This window comes from Miniopterus schreibersii, assembly GCF_964146895.1.
Source record: "Miniopterus schreibersii genome assembly, chromosome: 1".
NCBI classification, from domain to species: Eukaryota; Metazoa; Chordata; class Mammalia; order Chiroptera; family Miniopteridae; genus Miniopterus; species Miniopterus schreibersii.
In genome coordinates, this window is record NC_138101.1 from 115,036,681 (window position 1) to 115,062,374 (window position 25,694).

At 35.8% G+C, this 25,694-nt stretch overlaps 1 protein-coding gene across 4 annotated transcripts in view; it reads left to right on the plus strand.

Moving 5' to 3' along the window:
* Positions 1–25,694, plus strand: part of ARHGAP12 (Rho GTPase activating protein 12) — a 130,573-nt gene that overhangs the window by 56,561 nt on the left and 48,318 nt on the right. For 2 of the 4 annotated variants that reach the window (XM_081139337.1, XM_081139336.1), the window contains exon 4: positions 12,415–12,675. The exons of the other annotated variants lie outside the window; for them this stretch is intronic. In XM_081139337.1, coding sequence (XP_080995463.1) covers positions 12,415–12,675 — 261 coding nt within the window. The remainder of the gene's footprint in view (positions 1–12,414; positions 12,676–25,694) is intronic. 4 annotated transcript variants of the gene reach the window in all.

The following is a 25,694-nucleotide window of genomic DNA, read 5'->3' on the forward strand; positions in this document are numbered from 1 at the left end:
GTGTGCTTGGAGCGCCCATCATTCCTCTTTGTTCGCTGGGCTTCCTCCTGCTTTCCTTTACAGATCTAGTTAAACCTGCGCTCTGAACCCTTTCTGAACACCATGTCTCACCTTCTCCCTGTTTAGTGCCACTCTTTTGTGCTCTCAGAGCATCCTGTACCACACTTCTCTGTAGTACTTAGCTCATGCCACTGAAATTGTTTTCTTACTGTCTCTTCCTCTTTATGACTAGGCTGCTGGTTCTTAAGGACAGGGACTGTCTTATTTTCATCTTCCACCTAACTCATAATTAGTTTTTAAGTGTTAGCCAACTAAGCAAATTATAGAAAATATCAATATACTCTGTAGTGCTTGAAGTCTCAATGCAGTCATGCTTTAGGATACTAACATTATAATTTGTAATATTATATATATGGTTTCCCCCCCCTAAAATTTGACTTTCAGTGAAAAGACTGCCTTTTGGAAAGTTGTATTTTTCAGTTAAAATTGATATGCAATTTTCAGTAGTGAAACTAAAATTTTAATCTTCTTTTAACTGAATATTGGCTTGTTGACAGTTTTTTGTTTTCTATTCTGTTCTGTGACCCAGTGTTATAATAATTAGCCATTATAGTAAGGCAGAGTTTAAGCAGATAAATTACCAAACTACATAAATGTCTTCTTTCCACATAAATTAAAATAGAATTTAAAAAATAATTTAAATTTTGATTTGGAGACCGATACTGTGGTAAATGTGTTTTACCCCTACAAATCTAAATCAAAGCTATGATTATAGTCTCTGGGTACTTATATTAATTACTCAGTAATATAAGTATAATCTTGCTTTTATAGTAAGTGGATACCTAAGTATTAGTACTGAGTAGCATATACTGATTAAGGAATGAGGTATATATTCTGCCAATCTCTGAAGTTTCTTTTAGAAGCAATTTTTGAACTACATAATGTCAAAAGTACAAGGGACAAATCTCAGTCTTTTTGGTATTAAAAAAAGTTAGGATTCAGGTACAATTTAAGCTTAAAGTTACCTTTATATATGGTTCTCCAGTTTTTCCTTTCTGTGGATACTGGGAGGGCTATTTTAGTCTATGTATAGATAAAGTGGAGCAGGCCAAGTCTTTTTTTAAAATATAAAATTAGGTCATGTGCAGAGGTACTAGTCCCAATTTTTTTGTTAATTAATGACAGATATGGCCTATAAAATAAACTTTTTTTTGTTTTGTTCTCCTTTTAAAGGTATTTGCGGGGGCAGGCATATGAAAAATTTACTTATTTTTGTTGGTGACAATTCATGAACAATGTTGTTCAGTTTAAGTGTAGAATATTTCTTATAAATATTAGAAAACTAATTTTTATTTGATTCATTTATTAGAGATACTTTTTTGGTTGCTTATTTTTTTAATTTTAACTCTTCTTCCTTTGACTTATCTGCATAACAAGAAGCAACTGGTGTATAGAATTCCTAATTGTCTTTAAGTAATTATATATTTTATAATACAAATTTTTTGAGCAAGGGCAACCAATTTACCCTAAGTCCACTCAGGAAGACTGAGTTCTTTAGTGCCTTATGAACAATAGTGTACATAAAAATCACATAAGGTACTTTAAAAATATGATTCTTGACTACCACTCTAATCACTATCTCCCACCCCCCAGTAACTCTGGGATATGACCCAAGAATTTTACACCCCTAGATGAGTCTGATATAGATGATCCATTGACCAGTCCTTAAGAAACACTAATTTGATTAGTGTTAATACTATTGTTCTCACTTTATGAGTCAATGGACCAGGCAGGTGCCCCAGATTCTTCCCTAATCAAACTTCAAAAGTAATAATTCTCATTGTAACAAAATTGGGAAATAAAGCACATAGGGAAAAAATTATATATAATCCCATTGTTTAAAGAACATTGATGTTTTAGTTTGTTTTTCTTCATACTTTTATTATTATTTTTTTTAATCCTCACTCGAGAATATTTTTCCATTGCTTTTCAGAGAGAGTGAAAGGGAGAGAGAGAGAAACATCGATGTGAGAGACACATCTATTGGTTGCCTTCCACATGTGCCCCAACCAGGGCCAGGGATCGAGCCTGCAGCCGAAGTGTGTGCCCTTGGCTAGAATCGAACCTGGGACTCTTCAGTTGACAGGCCAACACTCTAACCATTCAGCCAAACTTTCTAGGGCCTTCTTCATACTTATAAATTTTTAGTTAGAGTTAATTGGAAGTTAGAAGCAGTTTTATATTCTCCTTTTCTCATTAACCTCATAAATTTTTTTTATCATGTTATTAAAAATTCATTAATGTTTTTAGTGCTTGTATAGTATTGCCTCATATATTGGATCATTACTTACTTAACCATTCCTCTGGTTGGATTTTTAGATTGTTTCTAATTTATATCTGATAAATAACATTGGAATGAACATCTTTGTGGGATTTTTTTCTCCTATATCTAGGATTCCCCCCTCTACTTGGCTGAGGGTCCTAAAAATATTTTTAAAAGCTTTTGAAACATACTGCCAAACTATTTTCCAAAAAGGTTCAGCTAATTAAAATTAGTAGCAGTAAACTAAAGTTGTTACATTGTATCTTCACCAGTATTGAATGTGTTTGTTAAAAAAACATACACCACCATATTTTTGGCTCACTAGACAAAATGGTGTTTAATTGCTTAACCATCTCTTGTTGTAGTAATATATGTCTTGTGTAAATGCAAAAATTAGTTTGATATTTTATACTAAATGTTTTTCTCTACCAAGAATTTATTTTCAAGAGTTCTTGAGGAAAAAAATCATTAGTGATTAATCAATGGGTAATTACCTTAAAGTTTTCTCAGTGGTCTGAGCTGTTGATAATAAACATGGACAATTTCTTTTTGCCAGAGATGAGAGTATTAACAAAAATACTGAGTGTTCTTTTGTCCCTTCCCACACACTGGAATAGAAAGTTTAAGCCGATTATAAGTATGGAGTTAAATTCATTAAGAAAACAAAGTTCTTATTTGTTCTAAAAACTGTTTGTAGTAGCAAATGAACATTTCAGATGACCATCAGTCAAAAAATTTAACTGGTGGGAAGTAAGAATATGAAATATTAGTTTTTTACCATTCATTGCCAACAAACCTCTTCTAACTATATTTTCTTCTACTTAGAATTACTGTTATATTTCTTGATTTCAGACATCACTGTTGCCTCTATTTCTTGGTTTATTAATTTTGAAAAATACCAAGTTTGAAAATTTCCTAATTAAAAAAAAACCAAATAGGGACCGTTCTCTTCTTTACCTTTCTGCAGTGTTTGATATTTAATTATTTTCACTACTTCTTTTATTCCCTTTGTTACTTTAAGTAATAAATGTAAACTTGTATCTCTATCCTGTTCACTTACTGACTTTGCTAGACTCTGCTTGGACTTCTCCCTGGGCTGCTTTCTGGAAACCACCACCAGGCAGAAAGCAGAGGAATGGAAGGGCTCACCTCCTTTGTTTCTTCCCTCAGGAATCACAGTCCTGTGCTGCTGATTGTACACTGTGTGAAAATAATTTTCTGTGTTTTACTGACTTTTCTGATTGTTTATGGAAGAAAGATAATTTCAGATCCCTATGGCTGGAAGTTGAAGTCTTTTAATGACTTCTTAATTGCTGAATCTAGTGATTGTTTCAAAGTCTGTATGTTGAAGTCTGGATTGGTACTGTCAGGTTCCCGTTTTTCTGAAAATTTTCTTCTCCTTGACTTTTTCTGTTACCTCTTCTTCTAACTTTCCTTTTTTAAAATATCATATAATTTTATTTATTTATTTATTTATTTATTTATTTATTTATTTATTATTTATTTATTATTTAATGTTTCTTTATCTTTATTGTTGAGACCATTACAGATGTCTCCCTTTTAACCCCACTGATCCCCTCCACCCTACATCCATCCCACCCCCAGGCCCTCCCCATACCTATGTCCACATTCATGGGCCATGCCCATAAACACACAAGTTCCCTGATCAATCTCTCCCCACCCACACACCCCTCCCCACCTTCCCCCGGAGATCCCTCAGTTTGTTCCATGCTTCTATGTCTCTGGATCTACTTTGTTCATCAGTTTATTTTGTTTATTATATTCCACATATAAGTGAGATCATTTGGTACTTGTCCTTCTCTGACTGGCTCATTTCACTAGGCATAATACTCTCTAGTTCCCTTCATGCTGTGCCAAAGGTTAAAAGGTCCTTCCTCTTCACAACTGCATAGTACTCCATGGTGTAAATGTGCCACAGCTTTTCTATCCACTCATCTACTAATGGGCACTTGGGCTGTCTCCAAATCTTAGCTATTGTGAATTGCACTGCTATGAACATAGGGGTGCATAAGTTCTTTGCGATTGGTGTTTGGGGTTCCTTAGGATATCCTCATAGAAGTGGGATCACTGGGTCAAATGGCAGATCAATTTTTAATCTTTTGAGGAAACTCCATACTGCTTTCCATAGTGGCTGCACCAGTCTGCATTCCCACCAGCAGTGTACTAGGGTGCCCTTTTCTCCACACTCTCCTCGCCAGCACTTGTAGTTCATTGACTTGTTGATGCTAGCCATTCATATGTCTCAGCCATTTGTATGTCCTCTTTGAAGTGTCTATTTAGGTCCATTGCCCATTTTTAAATTGGATTGTCTTCCTTTGGTTAAGTTATATAAGTTCCTTAGATATTTTGGATATTAACCCTTTATCTGATGTGTCATTGGCAAATATGTTCTCCCATACAGTGGGCTCCCTTTTCGTTTTGTTGATGGCTTCCTTTGCTGTGCAGAAGCTTTTTATTTTGATGCAGTCCCATTTGTTTATTTTTTCCTTAGTTTTTCTTGCCCTAGGAGATGTATCAGCAAACATATTGCTATGAGAGATGTCTGAGATTTTACTGCCTATGTTTTCTTCTTGGATTTTTATGGTTTCATGCCTACATTTATGTCTTTTATCCATTTTGGATTTACTTTTGTGTATGGTGTAAGTTTCCAGTTTCATTGGTGGTACCTGGTTGGTGGTAACTTTCCTTTTTGCCTCCTTTACTAGATCCTCTTACTTTGGTAAGTTAATTATATTAATTGCAATAATACTTATAATAATAATAACAACAACAGTAGAAGTTACTGTGCCAGACCTTGTGCTAACTGTATATCTATATTTTAATATTAATTCATAAAGCAACTGCTTAGTTTACTTCAGGGTTCTGTTTTCCTCCTGCTCTCATTCTGTGTACTATCTTAAGTTATTGGCTCCACTGATTTCTATGCTGAGCTCCCAATCTGTATATCTTATAGTCTGAGTGTTTTCACCTGGATTTTCCAAAGACATATCAACTTAATACAGGCTAAATGGTACTCCTCTTTGCTCCTCTCTTTTTATCTTATTCTTTATCTTGACATTATTTAATCTATAGTTAAAAAAATACACACAACAAAAAATATGCTTTACATAAACAGATACAATCTGCATGTTAATTTAACCTTCTAATTATTTCTTGAATCCTGCCCTGCTTCTCCATTTCTACAATTATTGTCCTATTGCAGCTTTCTTTGTCTTGTGTCTGTACCATTGTACTAACTAACCTCTTAGCTCATCTCTGCCTCTAGTTGTAGCCCTCTAAAATCTGTAATATTTGTAAGTTTTAAATCAGATTGTGCTTCCTGGCTTAAAGTTTTCACTAGTTCCCTAAATGCTACTGGATAATGCCTATTTTTTTTTTTTAACATGATATACAAACAGTCCTTATTCTGTCATTTGCTTATACTTAGATATTCTTGCTGTTCATTTTGCCTACTGTGTGAGTCAGCATCATTCCTGATCTCCCCCCGCCCCCAACTTTTGTTCTTGGTGCCTCCTGTATCCCCAGCTTTTACCTGGCTAACTCTTATTTATTTCTAAGCCATAGTTACTTGTTTCCAGGTCTCCTCCTTTTTGCTCCCATGGTATCCTATGTATAACTCTTTGCATCTGTTATTCATTTAAATGATTTTTTTAAAAGATTTTTTAATTTTTTATTTAATATATCTTTATTGATTTCAGAGAGAGGAAAGGAGAGGGAGAGAGAGAGAGAGATAGAAACATCAACGATGAGAGAGTCATTGATCGGCTGCCTAGCCCACAACCTGGGCATGTGCTCTGACTGGGAATCGAACCCCGATCACCTGGATCCTAGGTCGATGCTCAACCGCTGAGCCATGCCCATCCAGGCTAAATGATTTTTTTGTTACATTTTATTTTCCTATGTTATGAGGTCCTAGAACACAAGAAATTTTTTGTTCATAGTTGAAATATTAGCACCTAGTTGAGTTGACAATTCATGTTTAGGCAGTTTCTATCTTTGGTGCTGGTGCAACTGCCCATTCTTTTACCCAAACTGGAAATGTGGATGTTTCCTAGATTCCTCACATGTAACCAGTTACAAGCCTTTAATTTTGCTTTTAATTGGGCATATGCATTTGCATTCTTTTGTTCACGTGTGTGTGTTTGTTCATTCATTCAATAAATTTCATTAAGTGCTACTGTGTGCTAGACGGTGTACTAACCATATTGTGTGCTGAACATTGCATTGAATTTGTAGCATTTATAGATTAATTTTTGGAGAAGTAAAATGTTTACAAAGTTTAGTTTTTCCATTTAGGAACAAAGGTTTATCTATTCAAGGATAATTTTTGGTGCCTAAGGAGAGTTTTATTAGTATTCCTGACTTGGTTTTCTATGTTTCTGTTAGAGCTTATTAGTGTTGAACAGTTATTTTCTTAGTGTGAATGAGATTTTTTATTCTGTTAATTCCAATTTGTCATTGCTCACATATGGGAAACTGATTCCGTGATCTTGTATCTGGCCAGCTAATTAATGTAGTAATTTTCACCTTGGCCTGTGTATCTAAGTGGTTAGAGCATCAGCCCTTGCACCGAGGGGCCGCTGTTTCAATTTCTGGTCAAGGGCACATACCTAGGTTTCGAGTTCCATTCTCAGCGCCAGTTGGGATGTGTATGGGAGGCAACCAATCGATGTGTTTCTTTCACATTGATGTTTCCTCTACACCTCCCCCTCCCTCCCTCCCCCTCTCTCCCTCTCTCCCCCCCTCCCCCTCTCCCTCCTTCCCTCCGTTCCCCTCTTCCACTCTCTCTAAAACAACAAAATCGATGGAAAAAGTATCCTAGGTGAGGATTAACAACAAAGAAACAACAAAAAAACTTAGTAATTCATCGACTTGGGCTTTCAGATATCGGTTATGTCAATGACAAATATTAGGGTTTTTTCTTCTAGGTATTTATAGTTAAATTCATTTTTTTTATCTTGGTACATTGCTTAGGACCTCCAGTACAATGTTGAATAAAAGCATCTTAGTATTATTCCTGACGTTGTCTTTATAGTTTTTCTTATTATTTACAGTATTACAGATGACCCTCATTTCCAACCTCCTTTTCTTCCCTCTACCCAGACTGCGCCCCACCCCAGGCCTTCACCACATTTTTGTCTATGTCCATGGGTTATGCACATATGTGTGTATGTTCTTTGGTTAATCTCTTACAGTTCCCCCCACTCTCCTCCTCTTTGAGATCTGTGATTCTGTTTCGTGTATCCATGTTGCTGGTCCTGTTTTGTTCATCAGTTTATTTTGTTCATTAGATTCCACATATAAGTGAGGTCATATGGTGCTTGTCTTTCTCTGACTGGCTTATTTCACTTAGCTTAATACTCTCTAGGTCCATCCATTCTGTTGCAAAGGGTAAGAGTTCAATTTTTTTTTTATAGCCACATAGTATTCTATTGTGTAAATGTACCACATCTTTTTTTTTTTTTTTTTTTAACTATATCTTTATTGATTTCAGAGAGAGAAAGGGAGAGGGAAAGAGAGCTAGAAACATCAATGATAAGAGAGTCGTCATTGATTGGCAGGCTGCCTCCTGCATGCCCCCAGCTGGTGATTGAGCCCGCAACCTGGGCATGTGCCTGGATTGGGAATTGAACTGTGATCTCCTGGATCCTAGGTCAGTCCTCAACCGCTGGGCCATGCCTGGCTGGGCTGTACCACATCTTTTTTATCTACTCATCTACTTAGGGGCATTTGGGCTATTTCCAGATCTTAGCTATTGTAAATAACACTGCTTTGAACATAGGGGTGCATATAGTCTTTCTTATTGGTATTTTGGGATTCTTAGGATGTATTCCCAGAAGTGAGATCACTAGGTCAAACAGAAGTTCCATTTTTGATATTTTGAGGAAACTTCATACTGTTTTCCACAGTTGCTCCACCAGCAGTGTACTCAGTTTCCCTTTTCTCCACATTCTTGCCAGCACTCACTGTTTATTGATTTATTGATGTTAGCCATTCTGGCAGGTGTGAGGTGATACCTTATTGTAGTTTTAATTTGTATCTTTTTGATGATTAGTGATGTTGAGCATTTTTTCATACGTTTGTTGGCCATCTCTATGTTCCTCATTGGCCATCTGTATGTCCTCTTTGGAGAAGTGTCTGTTTAGGTCCTTTGTCCATTTTTTAATTGGGTTGTTTATCTTCCTGGTGTTGTTGTATAAGTTCTTTATATATTTTGGAAATTAACCTCTTATGAGATGTATCATTGGCACACATGTTCTCCCATACAGTGGGTTTCCTTTTCATTTTGTTGATGGTTTCTTTTGCTGTGCAGAAGCTTTTAATTTTGATGTAGTCCCATTTGTTTATTTTTTCCTTTGTTTACCTTGCCCTAGGAGATGTATTGGTGAAAATGCTGCTACATGTGATAGCTGATATTTTAGTGCCTTGTTTTCTTCTAGGATTTTTATCGTTTCACATCTTACATTTAAGTCTTTTATCCATTTTGAGTTTATTCTTGTGTGTGGTGTAAGTTGGTGGTCTAGTTTCATTTTTTTGCATGTACCTGTACAGTTTTCCCAACACCATTTATTGAAGAGACTGTCTTTACTCCATTGTATGCTGTTGCCTCCTTTGTCAAATATTAATTGACCGTAATGGCGTGGATTGATTTCTGGGGTCTCTGTTCTGTTCCATTGATTGATAAGCCTGTTCTTGTGCCAGTACCAGGCGGTTTTGATTACAATGGCTTTGTAGTATGGTTTTGATATCTGATACTGTGATCCCTCCAACTTTGTTGTTCTTTCTCAAAATTGCTGAGGCTATTCTGGGTCTTTTTTGGTTCCATACAAATTTTTAGAATATTTGTTCTATATCTGTGAAATATGCCATTGGTATTTTAACAGGGATTGTGTGGAATCTATAGGTTGCTTTGGGTAGTTTGGACATTTTAATGATGTTACTTCTTCCAGTCCATGGACATAGTATATGCTTCCACCTGTTTGTGCCTTCCTCGGTTTCTTTTAACAATGTCCTATAGTTTTCTGGATACAGGTCTTTCAGCTCCTTGGTTAAATTTATTCCTAGGTACCTTATTGTTTTTGTTGCAGTGATAAATGGGATATTTTTTTTAGTTTCCCTTTCTGAGAGTTCATTATTGGTGTATAAAAATGCAATTGATTTCTGGATGTTAATTTTGTATCTTGCTACTTTGCCAAATTCATTTATAAAATCTAGTCATTTTTGGTGGGAGTCTGTAATACACAATATCATGTCATCTGTGAATAATGACAGTTTCACTTCCTCCTTTCCAGTTTGGATACCTTTTATTTCTTCTTGTCTGATCTGTGTGGCTAGGACATCTGGTACTATGTTGAATAAAAGTAGTGAAAGTGGATTATTATTGACTTTAATGAAAATGGTTTTTATCAGTGTCATACTAAATATGATGTTCATTCTATATTTTTAAAAGTCAAATTAAGAAGCATCACCTATTCCTCACTTCCTGAGTTTTATTCTGAATCCACTTTGAATTTTATCAAATGCTTTGTTGGTCTGTGGAGATGACCATGCTAATCTGTTAATGAAAAGGATTACAGTAAGATTTCCTAAAGACAGAGTTTCTGAACTTTTTCCCCTGACTTATTTAATACTGCTGGATTTGATTGCTAATGTTTTATTTAGTATATTTTCATTTATAAGTGAGATTAGTTTATGATTTTCTTTCATTTAATTCTTTTCTGCTTTTGTTTCAGAACTACGCTAGCCTTATAAACTGTGTTGAAGCAGTTTAATTTTTTTAATTGGAAAAACTTTAAATTTGAACTTTTTAAATACAGGAACTAGTTGTTTCTTAAAGATTTAGTAGAGTTTGTCCATAAACATCATTTAGAAAATGGCTGTTTCTTGATATCTTTGTTTCTCCAACTTTAGTAAAGTATCAGGATTAAGCATGAACTTCAGTACTTATTGATTAAATATTCTCTTGACAAGGTTGTCAGAAATGATTTACTATATAGAATTATTATATTAACAGCATTCATTTTAGAGAACTCACCAGGATTGAAACTCGTTTGGAAGAGAAATACGTGGAAATTTGTCTTCATGGTTAGATTTTCCTCATAGGAGGATACTGTTCAGTAGTAGTCTAAATTCAAAGCTGACATTTTAAGAAAAATGTTAATTTGTATAATTATAATTTATATCATTGAGTACACTGTTTTGGCATAATTACTGTGTGTAAAAGACCAAAGGTAACCATTTTACAAATGTATTCAAGCTGTGGATTATTTTTACTGTTTTCTCTTTTAAAGCTTATTATGTGATTTCAATTCATTATAATTATTTAATAGACAGTATTTATTTAAGTTGTTTCTTTATAATTTTTAAATTTTAATTAAATTTTTATTTGGGAAGTTATAGTGCTTTTAATTTCAATAAAACTGGTTTATTGTACCCACATTTCTCTTTTTAATTCAATATTTTTAAGCATTCATAAAACAATGGTTATGTTATAGAAGTGATTGAACATCTGAATATAACTGTAGAATTTATATGATAGAACAATGGTTCGAAACCCTGGGCAGTTTTGTCCTCAAGGACCATTTGGGAAAGTCTGAATAAATTTTAGTTGTCACAGTGGGGCTTGAGGGGATGCCACTATCAACTAGAGCAGGGGTGGGGAACATCTGTCCTTCTGGATATATAACGGCCCTCAAAATCATGCCCTGGCAAGGCAACCTCAGGTGGGACTCGAAATTCAATAAATCTGGGAGCTTTTTTCATAGCTAATTTTTAAGTTGGTAATTTTGTGTGGCCCATGAATGATGTTATAAATATCCAAATGGCCCTTGGCAGAAAAAAGGTTCCCGCCTCTAACCTAGATGGTAGAGGTGAGAGATGCTAGTAAACATTCTTCAGTGCACAGGATAGCCTCCCATAGCAAAGAATGATCTGTACCAAAATGTTAGTGGTGATGAGGTTGAGAAATCCTGTCATAAAAGGAATGATATATACACAACTATGAATACACAATATAAAAGGTGTTTTCAGAATTATGCTTTTTCCCAGCAATTAGAATTCTAACAATAATTTACTGTGTCCTTATGCAAAATTTATGAAAAGTATTCTGCTCTTGACATCTAGTGAGACATTTAAAACTAAAAATATAAGTTGAGATTAAGCTTGTAAATCAGAGTTATTGCTTATTCTTAGTTTTCCACTGTTAGGAAATTCACAAATAAGGAAACTAGGAATAAATTAAACTAGTAAACTAGGTAACAGGAGGAATAAAATGTAGTAAATTCTTAGCTGAAGTAATACATCTCCTTTATCTTTCATTTATGTTCCTGATTTAATATCAAAGCTTCAAATATAAAAATTATTCTTTCGATAGTTTTCTGAGTTACTCATGTAAGGCTTTTTATTTTGATTTTTTAAAAATATGTTTTTATTGATTTCAGAGAGAGGAAGGGAGAGGGAAAGAGAGAGAGAAACATGATGATGAGAGAGTCATTGATCGGCTGCCTCCTGCACGCCCCCTACTGGGGATCGAGCCCACAACCCAGGCAACCTGGCCATGCGCCCTGACTGGGAATCAAACGAAAATCTCCTGGTTCATGGATGGACACTCAACCACTGAGCCATGCTGGCGGGCTGTAAGGCTTTTTATATTTTAAAAATTGCCTATAATCATAGAATTTTAGAGCCGAAGGAGACCCAAGTTGTTTAATCCAATCTTCTCAATTACAGCTATTAAAAAATTCATCTTTAGAGAGGTGAAGTGATCTTATTCAATATCATATACCTTGTTAGTGCCAAATCTTGGACGAGAGCCTACAGCTTCTGACTGCTAGTCGTGTATTCTTTCAGGGTCAGGGAAGGTTATTAATCACACTGGATTCTATTTGAATCTTGAGCTTTTCTCAAACTATGATTATTAAAACTGTTAAATTGTTACTTCTTTAGAATATACACCTTTATATGTTTTAAAATGAATTTTAGTATGTATGTTTATAAATCTTGTGTTTCATTTAATTTTAATTTATAAACATTATGCTAGTTTAAACATGAATAATTCAAATTTTTCACAGGCAATGACACCTCCAAATCAAGGTCGTCCAGATTCTCCCGTCTATGCTAATCTACAAGAACTGAAAATATCCCAGTCTGCTCTCCCCCCTCTTCCTGGGAGCCCAGCAATTCAGATAAATGGCGAATGGGAAACTCATAAAGATAGTTCAGGGCGTAGTTATTACTATAACAGAGGAACACAGGAAAGAACATGGAAACCCCCTCGATGGACTCGGGATACAAACATCAGCAAAGATTTCCAAAGTCCAGGAGATCAAGAGGTATGAGTAATCAAGGAGCTGACCAGTGAGTTACCAAACTTACTTTATTTTTTATTCTTCAGAGATGAAAGGAGTGAATAGGTTTGTGTCTTGGTATTCATAGTAGAACACTTGACATCTTTAAGATACGAAATCTTCTTTCCAAGTTTTATTATGTTAATGCTAGTTACTGCCTAATCTTTAACAAGTAGACAGTAGCTAACCTTCTAGTGTGCTTACTAGTTGCAGAATTAACTGGATTAAAGTTGCCTAGTGCCATTGGTTTCCCTCATGTGCTAGAAGATAGTTCGATCACTGTTATTGCCCAAACAGTGACTTTTTTTGTTTTGTTTAAGAAACAAGAAAAGGTAATTGTGTGATGTGGCTTAGCCTGATATATAAAAATAGATATTTAACTGATTAAAACAGGCACTTTATTGCTTTGGTATGCTACCAGGATACTTCTTAGTTTCTGTCAGTCAGAGGTACAAGATCACTTTTTATTTATATGTAAGGGAAATAAGTATAATCTAACGTCTCTGCTACAAATGGACAATTTATTCCAAAATCATTATTGTCTCTAGCAGGTGTTCATACTATCTTTTCCTTGCCCCCCTTGGTTTCACCTTTCCCCACACTTCTTGAAGGGTGGTACAGTGAATTGGCTAGCTGTATTTTGAGAAAATATTACCTCAGAGGTCTATAGAGATTCTTTGGGGCTGTCTAGGTATTCAGAAAAGGCTTGGCTAGGGTTGATAGAAGGGTGTTAAATCCTGGTGTTTAATAGACTTGGGCCTTGCACTTGCTGCATAGGACACCCTATTCTTATAAAAAGCAGCTGGCTTGTACAATAAAAACAACTTCAGGAGCTGAGAAAATCAGGTAACACCTCCTGTATTTAACAAAATCTAAAAGCTTTTTGTCGTTAATAACCCCTCTTCTTGTCCTATTTTTTTTTTTAATCCTCACACGATATTTTTTCCATTGCTTTTCGGAGAGCGTGAAAAGGAGGGAACGAAGGAGGGAGGGAGGGAGGGAGACAGGTAGACAGGTAGACATCAATGTGAGAGGAGACACAGTGATTGGTTGCCTCCTGCACATGCCCAGACCAGGGCTGGGGATCGACACTACAACCCAGGTACTTGCCCTTAACCGGAATTGAACCCGAGACCCTTCAGTCCGTAGGCTGGGGCTCTAACCATTGAGCAAAACTGGCTAGGGCTTCTTGTCCTATTTTTCAGTTGTTTGTTTATAGCTCTGCTTTGGTGGTAACTTGTACTTCTAGTGTTCAAGAATGAGACTGAGAATAGTGAGAGAAATTGTTTCTGGTTACTATAATAAGAAAAGTGTTAGCAAAATTATTTGAATTGTAGATCTAGAAAGATTTGAAAATATCCTGTGTATCAGCAATAAAGTAAAATCTTGTAATTTGGGAGAATCGGGGAACGGGCTAAATTACAGAGTAATTTAAAGGAATTTTCAAGTACACACAGGAACTTTTAACACCATATTTTTTAGCTTTATATTTCAGTAAATAAAAGTGATTTGTATTTCAGAGTCTCAGCTTACACTACCAGTCTGTGCACAAATTGTATAAAAAAAGATATTTCCAAAGTAGCCGGAGCACATCTCCCAGTTATTGAGAAAGGTTGTGCATGGGAGGCAAAGTTGAGACTGTGAAAATGTCTATATTCTGCTTTCATATTTAATTGCTAGTTTTCTTGAATGTAGAATTCTGGTTGGAAATCATTTTTTCTCACAATTCCAAGGCATTTGGAACTTAACTTTATGTCAAGCTGAGTCAGCTGCTTGTTGGGGAGTCCCCAATGTTAGAACCATTAGGCCTTTCCTTTTAGACTAATCAGAGTTTCTATAGACGTCTTAAAATCTTCTCTCTAGAAAGTCTGGGCTGCTAGGGTTGGTAGTCATCATTCAGTTTGCATATAATCTCTTAGTCTCTCCTCTTTCTGTTGGTACTCATGTCCCAATTATGTTGTCTGAGTTGTCTTCCAACTCAGAATTTTACTGTTTTTCCCTCTTGAGAGAGAATAAATACCTATGCTTCTGCTGGAATAAGGAAGAGAGGCACTCTCAGCAGGCAGGCATGAAGAAGGGGATTCTTGCAATTTTAGCCCTCATTTTAGTACCCCTGCTTTCACCCCTGGTTCCAGGAATACCTAATACTGTCAGTTCCTGAGCCATTTGAAGATTCTTCTCTGGAAATTTGTTGGATTTCATATTCCCTTGGCAACTCCACTCCCACCAGTTTAGAGTCTACTTTCTTGTTCATCTGCTTCTTAACTTCCAGAGTTTTGTGACTATTGTCTCTTCTTGTATTCTCCCTCTTCTTGTGGGTTTAGGTCTTTTAAAGCATATCTTACTGTTTTTATTTTAGTGGGGTTTGAGATGGAGCAAGTGTTCAGTCTTCCATCTTAATTTAGAGGCATATTATTTTAGTGGTCATTCTAGAACAAAGGTTCTCAACTGGGGACAGTTTTGCTCAGGGTGGGGGGTTACACAATATGGAGACAGTTTTGGTTGTTACAGCTGGGAGAGTGCTACTGGCCTCTAGTGGATGGAGGCCAAAGATGCTGTTCAACAGCCTATGATACACAAGATAACTCCCACAAACAAAGGATTACCTGACCCTAAATGTCAGTAGTGCTGCTGTTGAGAAATCCTGCCTTAGAAATTTTAACATGCATACTATCAAAGTCTAAAGTTAATCAGTATCTTCTGGCTCCTTAAAGCCATACAAGGGCTATACATGTTGTGTTGTTGTTGTCTTGTATTTTATTTCTATTATTATCCTCCTTTATTATTGTTGTACATGGTGACATTAATCCTCATATTTACTACCACTTTTATCACATTTATTTATGCAAATTAGATGATCTTAGATGACTTTTTTACCGTCTAAAGTACATACTTTTAAGTTTCCTTAGTGAGGATCTGTTTGTAATAGAATCTTAGTTTTTATTTATCTGGAAATTTATTTCGTCCTTATATTTGAAGTATGTCTTTACCAGGTATACAGATCTAAGTTGAATGTTTACTTGTTTGTTTTTTCTACTTTATTAAAGATTTTATTCTCATATTTTCTTGCTTCCATGGTTGATGATGAAAATTCAGCAGTCTCTCTTTTCTTTAAGGGTAGCTTGTGTCTTCTTGCTGGCAGCATTTAAGATCTTCTATCTGCATTTCACTATTACGCGGTAAGGTGAAGGTATCTTTTCTATTTCCTGCCAGGACTTTGTTGGAACCCCTGAATTTGAGGAGTCCTATCTTTGATCAGTACTGGAAAATTATTAGCCATTATCTGTGTATAGTTTCTGTCCCATTTTTCTCTTTCTTCTCATTCTGGAACTTTAAGTAGATGAATGTTTAGCCTGCTCACTGTTTGTCATGACTTTTGATTTCCCTTATGTTTAAAAATATTATCTCTATGTCTCTCTGCTTCGTCCTCAGTAATTTCCAGATTTAGCTCCTGTTCACTATTTTCCTCTTCATCTACATTTTTATTTGATATTAAACCAATCCTTGAATTAAAAAAAAAGTGTTTGTGTTTGTTTGGTGAAGCTTCCCCTCTTATTACTTTGAAAAGTTTTAAACCTACAATAAACTGGAAAGGATAAAATAGTGAACATCCATATACCAGGGACCCTTCATATATATATACACCAATTGTTAATATTTTACCACATTTGCTGTATTTCTCTCTACTTCCCTCCAACTTCCAGTAACTTTTTTCTGAACCATTTGGAGCAGACAACATAATTATTTTATTCTCTTATCTATATGGACATTTTCCAGCAAAGCCATTTTTTATTTATTTTTTTGGGTGAAAGGTAGATTAATAGATTTATCACAGAAAAAAATTAATGCTGACATATTATTTAATACACAGTTAATATTCCGTATTTCTCACTTGTCAAGTAATATCCTATGTAGTTTTTCTCCTGCAATGAAGGATCCAGTGAAGGGTCATCTATTGTTTATTTGTTATTATCTTTCTTTAGTCTTATATTTTATTTTTGGTAATTCCAGTAAATAAGTCTTTGAGGGTCTGATTATGCTGTTTTTTTTTTGGTGTCACTCATAGTGTATTTATTCACCTTGTGTGTGTGTTCTAACATGAGATTATAGTTCTTGGAAATTCATATATAGGAAGTCTTTAATGCTGGAGTTGGAAGTTTGTTCCTTCAGAGAGGGTCTGCTGTTGTGTCTGCCAGTTGCCTAGACAAACTACTGTCCTATGAACATTTGAACCTAAATTTTTAGCTTTAGTTTTTAGTGGCTGCTTAGGTAGGTAATTTGTATTATATGAAGATAGGCTCGTGATTAGGGATTCCCCCAATTTTCTCCCATTATTGGGGAGGATTCCTGTGGTATCCCTAGTATGGAATAAAGGGACAAAATTTCTTTCAGGTTCATCCATAATCTGTGGGTATAATTCCTGGCGTTCCCAGTTCTGTATTGTGGGGTATCCTTTTAGAGTCCTTCCCTTTGGTGGTCCTGAATCCTATTCCCCAGTACTTTTGTGTAGTCCTGAAAACTAACGGTATAGTTTGGGGTTTGGCAAATGTCTTCAAGGAGAAAGCTGATCTTTATTCTGCTTATCTTTTTGGATTCTTGGCTTCTACTTAGTTTTTGACCTTTGAGTTATTTCTTAACTAACCTCTTACTCATTAATGATTTAAAAAACGCTTATGTAATATTTGAAACTATTTTCATCCAGGTGATCAGTTGGGTGCTTACCTGTCATTCTTCTATAAATGGAACATTTGTGTAGGCCTCTCATATATCTACTAGGCTACATTTACTGCAGGATATATATCCCAAAGTTACTGAACCGGGTACTCTGCTGAATGGAAGTACTTAGTATAGAGCAGTTAACATTTGGAGAATGCTTGCCAAAAATGGTCCTTGTTTTTATTTAATTGCCATTAAGCAGCTCTTTCCTAGCAGTAAATATCAAGATCTTAAAGCTACTCTGGTTCTTACTTTTCATGGCAGAAAGGAATATCTTTATTGTTCAAAAATTGGAATGTTGTGGTGAGCATTTTGTCAACTAGAAAGTCATATTTATGAAAAAAATTGTGTTTCTTAAATTAGTTTTATTAAATTGCTTTTAAAACTACGTTTTTATTGATTTCAGAGAGAGGAAGAAAGAGAGAGCTAGAAACATCAATGATGAGAGAGACATTGATAGGCTGCCTCCTGTACTCCCCCTTCTGGGCATCAAGCCCAAAACCCGGGCATGTGCCTTGACCAGGAATCAATGCTCAACCACTGAGCCATGCCAGCCAGGCAGGTTGCTTTTTAAAATTCTGTTTTTGAAATATTTCATTGTACTTCACCTATCTGAGCTTACATTTTAAGTGGTCTCAAATAAAAACATACTCCTGATTTTTAAATTAGGTTTTTCCATTTTTAAAAAATATTACTGTTACAAAACATATATAGCTCATTTTGTAAAGCAAGGTTTCTGAAATGTCCATGTCAGTCCTTGTGAATGTATTAATATTAGGCTGTTTATGTTTTTAGATTACTTCTACAACATTTAGAACCTACCCCTCTTAGCATTTGAGACAAAATTGTAGTGGTAGAAAATACATGATTAAGATTTAATCACAGAAACGGTTTTATCTGAAAGTGACCATGGAAGGGTCATTTGCACATGAGAGTTACACAGTAAATATTTATTGAATAATGAAGTCTAAGTGCAGTGAGCAAATTGCCGCTTAGTCAAATTATGGTGCCTCTCTTATTTGAAAAAGCAGAAATTGTTAAATTTTCTCAATTTTATTTTTTGTTTCTCTTATATGTCTGGAGTTTATCATGCTTTGCCAAGTAAAACATACCAAAATTATTTTTATACTGAATTTCTTAATCTCTTTGTGTTTGAATTTTCTCAGGACTTTTTGTTTTGTTTTGAAGTTTAGTTTCCAATTGTCTTTAGTAAGCATTTGTTTGAGTGAGTTAGGGAAACTTGCCAATAAATTACAACATAAAATATAGTGTTACAAAGGTAGTATTCTCCCCCCACTCCCCCTACCCCCCATCTCCCTCCCACACATAGTTTAAGTTATATTTATTGAGCACTGTTTGCCAGGCATTTGAGTAGGAACTTGTGATACATAGGTGAGTGAGAACTTTTAGGACCCTTAGTCTTTTGAAGTGCCCTCATTACCTACTTTGCTTACACCTATATACCTCTGTCATTGTACAACCCAATTTCAGTTCAAAAGCAGCATTAAATAAAAGGTAGTATTTTGTCTCTCAGCCTGAAAACATTGTTTTCAATTTTTATTTTTAAATTAAATTTATTGGGGTGATAGTAGATATTAGGATCATATAGGTTTCAAGTGTACATTTTTATGATATATTATTTGTTCATTGCATTGTGTGCCCACCACCCAAAGTCAAATCATCTTCCATCACCATTTATTTGGCCCTCTTTACCTTTTACTACCCCACACTTACCCTCTTCCATCTGGTAACCACCATACTATTGCCTGTATCTATGAGTTTCATTTCTATATCCCACATATGAGTGAAATTATATGGTTCTTGGCTTTTTCTGACTTATTTCGCTTAGCATAATATCCTCAAGGCCCATCTATGTTGTTGCAAATGGCAGTATTTCATCCTTCCTTATGGCTGAGTAGTATTCCATAGTAAATATGTACCACATCTTCTTTATCCATTCCTTTACTGAAGGACACTTCGGTTGTCTCCATGTCCTGGCCACAGTGAATAATGTTGCAATGCACATAGGGGTGCATATACCTTTGCAAATAATATTTTTGAGTTTTTTGGGTAGATATCCAGAAGAGGGGTTGCTGGGTCATATGGTGACTCTTTTTAATATTTTGAGGAACTGCCGTACTGTTTTCCATAGTGGTTGAACCAGTCTACATTCCCATCAACAGTGTATGAGGGTTCCTTTTTCTCCACAACCTCTCAAACACTTGTTATTACCTGTCTTCTTGATAATAGCCATTCTAACAGGTGTTAAGTGGTGTGTAATTGTAGTTTTTATTTGCATTTCCCTAATAGCTAGTGAAGTTGAATAACTTTTCATATATCTTTTGGCCATTTATATGTCTTCTTAGGAGACGTGTCTGTCCAGATCGTCTGCCCATTTTTTTAAATTGGATTGTTATTTTGGTGTTGAGTTGTATGAGTTGAGTTCTTTATATATTTTGGATATTAACCCCTTGTCAGAGCTTTTGTTTGCAAATACTGTCTCCCATTTTATGTTGTAAGTTTCTTTTGCTATGCAAAAGCTTTTTAGTTTTATATAGTCCTATTTATTTATTTTTGCCTTTACTTCCCTTGCCTTTGGGGTCAGGTTCATAAAATGCTATGACCAAGGTCCATAAGTTTAGTACCTATGTTTTCTTCCATGTAATTTATTGTTTCAGATCTTATATTTAGGTCTTTGATCCAGTTTGAATTAACTTTTGTACATGGGGAAAAACTAATCTAGTTTCATATTTTGCATGTGGCTTTCTAATTTTCCCAGCATCATTTATTACAGACTTTTTTGCTTTCCATTGTGTGTTTTTGGCTCCTTTGTCAGAATTTATTTCCCCATATACATGTGGTTTTATTTCTGAGCACTGAATTCTCTTCCATAGGTCTGTCTGTGTGTCTGTTTTTTATCAGTACCATGCTGTTTGTTTGTTTTTTTAAAAGGACCAAGCATCTTTAGTTGAGGACTAGGAGTAGTTAAAGGGACTGTCTAAACTTTTATTTCTTCATGATAGTTTTCTTTTGTGTATGTGTGTTTTATTTTTATTTTAAAATTTTTTTTTAATCTTCATTGTTGAAAATATTGCACATGTCCCTTTTTTACTCTCATCGATCCCCTCCACCCCGCATCAGCACCACCCTCAGGCATTCCCTATACCAACGTCTGTGTCCATGGGTTATGCTTATAAACATGTAAGTTCTTTGGTCAATCTCTCCCCACCCAGTCCCCCATCCCCACCTTCCCTCTGAGATATCTCAGTCTGTTCCATGCTTCTGTGTCTCTGGATCCATTTTGTTCATCAGTTTATTTTGTTTACTACAGTCCACATATAAGTGAGATCATGTAGTACTTGTCCTTCTCTGACTGGCTTATTTCACTTAGCACAGTACTCTCCAGTTCCTTCCATGCTGTCCCAAAGAATAAGAGATTCTTCTTTTTTATAGCTGCATAGTATTCCATGGTGTAAATGTACCACAGCTGTTTTATCCACTCATCTACTGATGGGCACTTGAGCTGTTCCGAGATCTTAGCTATTGTAAATTGTGCTACTATGAACATAGAGGTGTGTAAGTTCTTTTTGATTGGTGTTTTGTGTTTCTTAGGATATATTCCTAGAAGTGGGATCACTGAGTCAAATGGCAGATCAATTTTTAATCTTTTGAGGAAACTTCTTACTGCTTTCCATAGTGGCTGCACCAATCTGCATTCCACGAGCAATGTACTAGGATTCCCTTTTCTCCACACCCTCTCCAGCACTTATAGTTTGTTGATTTGTTGATGGTAGCCGTTCTTACAGGTGTGAACCTCATTGTGGTTTTAATTTGCATCTCTGAAGAGACTGTCTTTACTCCACTGTATATTCTTTCTACTGTTGTCAAATATTAATTGACCATAGTGGCGTGTGTCTATTTCTGGGGTTTCTGTTGTGTTCCACTGATCTATATATCTGTTCTTGTGCCAGTGCCAGGCTGTTTTGATTACAGTGGCTTTGTAGTATAACTTGATATCTGGTGTTGTGATCCCTCCAGCTTTGTTCTTCTTTCTCAAGATTGCCGTGGCTATTCAGGGTCTTTTTTGGTTCCATATACATTTTCAAAGTGTTTCTTCTAGATCTGTGAAATATGCTGTTGCTTTGGGTAGTATAGACATTTTAATGATGTTAATTGTTCCAATCCATGAACATGGTATATTTTTCCATTTGTTTATATCTTCCTCTATTTCTTTTTTCAGTGTCCTGCAGTTTTCCGAGTACAGGTCTTTTACATCTTTGATTAAGTTTATTTCTAGGTATCTTATTTTTTTAGTTGCAATGGTAAATGGGATTGTTTTTTTAGTTTCTCTTTCTGAGAGTACATTTTTGGTGTATAAAAATGCCATTGATTTCTGGGTGTTAATTTTGTATCCTGCTACCTTGTCGAATTCATTTATTAAATCTAGTAGTTTTTTTGTGGAGTCTCTAGAATTTTCTGTGTACAATATCATGTTGTCTGCAAATAATTACATTTTTACTTTCTCCTTTCCAATTTGGATCCCTTTTATGTTTTCTTCTTGTCTAATCGCTGTGGCTAGGACTTCCAGTACAATGTTGAATAAGAGTGGTGAAAGCAGACACCCCTGTCTTGTTCCTGTTCTTTGGGGAAATGGTTTTATTGACATTTGAGTATGATATTGGCTGTAGGTTTGTCAAAGATGGCCTTTATTATGTTGAGGTGTGATACCTCTATTCCCACTTTGCTGAGAGTTTTTATCAAAAATGGGTGTTGGATTTTATCGAATGGTTTTTCTGCATTTATTGATATGACCATGTGATTTTTTGTCTTTCATTTTGTTTATGTGATGTATCACATTTATTGATTTGCAAATATTGTACCAGCCTTGCATCCCTGGAATAAATCCCAATTGGTCATGGTGTATGATCTTTTTAATATATTGCTTGATCCAATTTGCTAATATTTTGTTGAAGATTTTAGTATTTATGTTCATCAGAGATATTGGCCTGTGTTTATCTTTCTTTGTAATGTCTTTATCTGGTTTTTGAATTAGTTTAATGCCAGCCTCGTCAAAAGAGCTTGGAAGTTTTCCTTCCTCTTGAATTTTTTGAAATATTTTGAGGACAGTAGGTGTTAGTTCTTCTTTGAATGTTTGGTAAAACTCACCTGTGAAGGCGTCCGGGCCAGGGCTTTTGTATGCTGGGAGCCCTTTGAATAGTCCTTCAACTTCATCAGAAGTTCAGGTTTTCTGACTTTTCCTGATTGAGTTTTGGAAGGTTGTATTTTTCTAGGAATTTGTCCATTGTATCCAGGATGGCCAGCTTGGTGGCGTATAGTTGTTCATAGTAGTGCCATCCTCTTTTGATTGTCATAGCTCGGTAGTATATTTAAAATCAGGTAGTGTGATACCTCAGGCTTCATTCTTTTTTCTCAGGTTTGGTTTGGATATTCAGGGTCTTTTGTGGTTCCATACAAATCTGATTATTTTTTAATTGTTTCTTTAAAATATGACATTAGGATTTTGATCGGGATTGCCTTAAATCCGTATAATATGACCATTTCAACTATGTTGATTCTTTCAGTCAGTGAATTTGGAATAACTTTCTATTTCATTGTCTTTTCTATCCCTTCTAATAATGCTTTTATAGTTTTTAGTATCTAGGTCCTTCACATCCTTCATTAAGTTTCTTCCTAGTTATTTTATTCTTTTGGTTGCAATTGCAAAAGGAATTTTTTTTCATTTCTTTTTCTGAAGTTTCATTGTTAGTATATAGGAAAGCAGTGGGTTTTTGTGCATTGAATTTGTATCCTGCAACTTTACTGTATGTGTTTATTGTTTCTAATAGTTTTTGGTGGAGTCTTTAGGGTTTTCTATTTATGGAATTATATCATTTGCAAAAATTGACACTTAGATATGTCTCCTGAAGGCAGCATATGGTTGGGTTATATTTTTTGATCCAGTCTGCTACTCTTTGCCTCTTTATTGATGAATTCATTCTATTTACATTTAGGGTAATTATTGATGTATGGGGATTTCCTATAGCCATTTTGTTTTCTGGTAGCTCTGTGCCTCTGTTGCTTCTTTTCCTTTGTGTTTCCATCTATTTTTGTTCCATACTTCTTTTCTCTTTTTTCACTTTTTTTTAAGGTATGTGTTTCAGGAGTGTGTGTGTGTGTTTACCATTAGGCTTGTGAAAAAGAAAGTTTCACATATACAGTAGTCATTTCTCTTTTGAATGTATCTGATATCCATCCTCCTTTGCAAATTCTCCTTTTATGTTTTTGTTGTCACAAATTATCCCTGTTTATGCTGTTTGTTGTTGATCTTACTCATAGTTTTGTGATCTTTTGTTCTTTGTTTCAGGTAGAATAACCCCCTTAAGTATTTCCCACAATAGACGTCTTCTGTTGATAAATTCCCTCAGTTTCCGTATGTCTGGAAAAGCCTTTATTTCTCTTTCATATTTAAAGGATAACTATGTTGGATATATTATTCTTGGCTGGTAATTTCTCTCTTTTAGTAGTTTGAATATTTGGTTTCACTCTCTTCTGGCTTGTGGAGTTTCTGCCTAGAAGTCTGATTATAACATAATGGGCTTTCCTTTATTGGTTACCCCCCCACCTCCCCACCCCCGACTACTTTTAGAATTCTTTCTTTGTGCCTTGCAGAAGGCCTCTTTGGATTGAGGTAACTGTGTTATTGCTTCTTGGATTCAAGGATCTAGCTCTTTCCATAGGTTTGGGAAGTTCTCAGCTGTTTGTGTGAGTAGGCTCTCTGTTTCCTTCTTCCTCTCTTCTTCTAGTATGCCTATTATTCTTCTCTTGTTCTTTCTGATGGAGTCAGATAGTTCTCATAGAGTTCTTATATGTATTTTTATGCTTAAATCTCTCTCTTCTTTCCTCTGCATCATTTCAAGATTTCTGTCTTTGATACCACTAACCCTTTCCTCCACCTGATCTGCTCTATTTCCTATGCTTGCTAGTTCATTCTTGATCTCTTATCGAGTTCTTCATCTCTAGAATTTGTTTGGTTCTTTTTTTAAAGTTTTAATTTCTTCAGTAAAGTACTCATTTTGTTTGCTTATTTGTTTTCTGTGTGCATTAAATTGCCTGTCTATTTTCTTGCATCCTGTTGAGTATTTTTAAAATTGCAATCTTGAATTCGTTGTCATTTATATCACATATTTTTATGCCTTTAAGTTTGTTTTCTGGAGATTTTTCTTTCTGAGCTGCCTTGCTACCTTGTTTACTCATGGTATTTGATAGATCCCTTCTCTGTCTAGACATTTATGTATAAGTGGCATTTCTCTAGCAGATTAATATGAAAAGGTCTTTCTCTTCTTTTCCAATAGGTGGCACTGAATCACAAGTTTTTTTAGCTCTGTGAAATCCCAGTGCTGTCCTCTACAGCCAGATACTGCCGTCAGTGTAGCCACAATGTGTGGGTGTGGTGTGGGTTGGGGAACCAGCCAGCTTCTTTGTTGTTTTGCCCTCCCAGTAATTGTGACCTCAGACCTCCACAAGTTTCCCCTGTGCCGTAACCCCAAAATCGATTACAGTGTTCACCCTTTGTTCAGGAGGAAAAAGTGAATCTGTGGTACCAGTTCTCGTGTTTGCAGATAACGTGACCAGCAACTCAACACCAATGGTAATGGGAGGCTAGCTCTGGGAGGCTACTGTGGACAGCAGGGCTTTGGAAGGGCTTTGTAGCTTTATTTCTTTGCCTGGAATGCCCACCGTCTGAAAGCTGCGTTACAGCCCGGTGCTGTGTCCTTGTCCAGGTCTCTGGGCTCAGCTGCAGCTCATACTATTTACTCCTGCAGTAATGCCCACTGAATTTCTTTGCTTTTCCTTGCTGAAGGGAGTGCTGCCACATCTGGCTTCCTCCCATCTCTGGGCTGAGCCTGGCTGTGAACTCCCTACTGCAGGGCTGTGTCCATGGCTCATCTAAGCCTGCCTGCCTTCTTGCCTCCCCCATTTGCTCCCACTTGCCCTCCTTTAGATCTCTCAGGTGTGCTTGTGCATTGAGCAGGGACTTCTTTGTTGAGTTATAGCTGTTCAGATTGTTGAAACTTCAAGGGGATCTGTCACACCACCATTCCTTTGACATCCTAAATTAAGTTTGGGTGGAACAGTCACTGGAGGGGGGAGGGGGGCTCAGGTACTGGTGATATTCTGCTTTTCTATTGAGGTCCTTGTTTGCTGATGAAGAGGGACAAGTGAAAGTTTCTGTTTTCAATTTTATTATGGTGAACTTTTCTAGGTTTGCATTAATGTGATAAAATAAC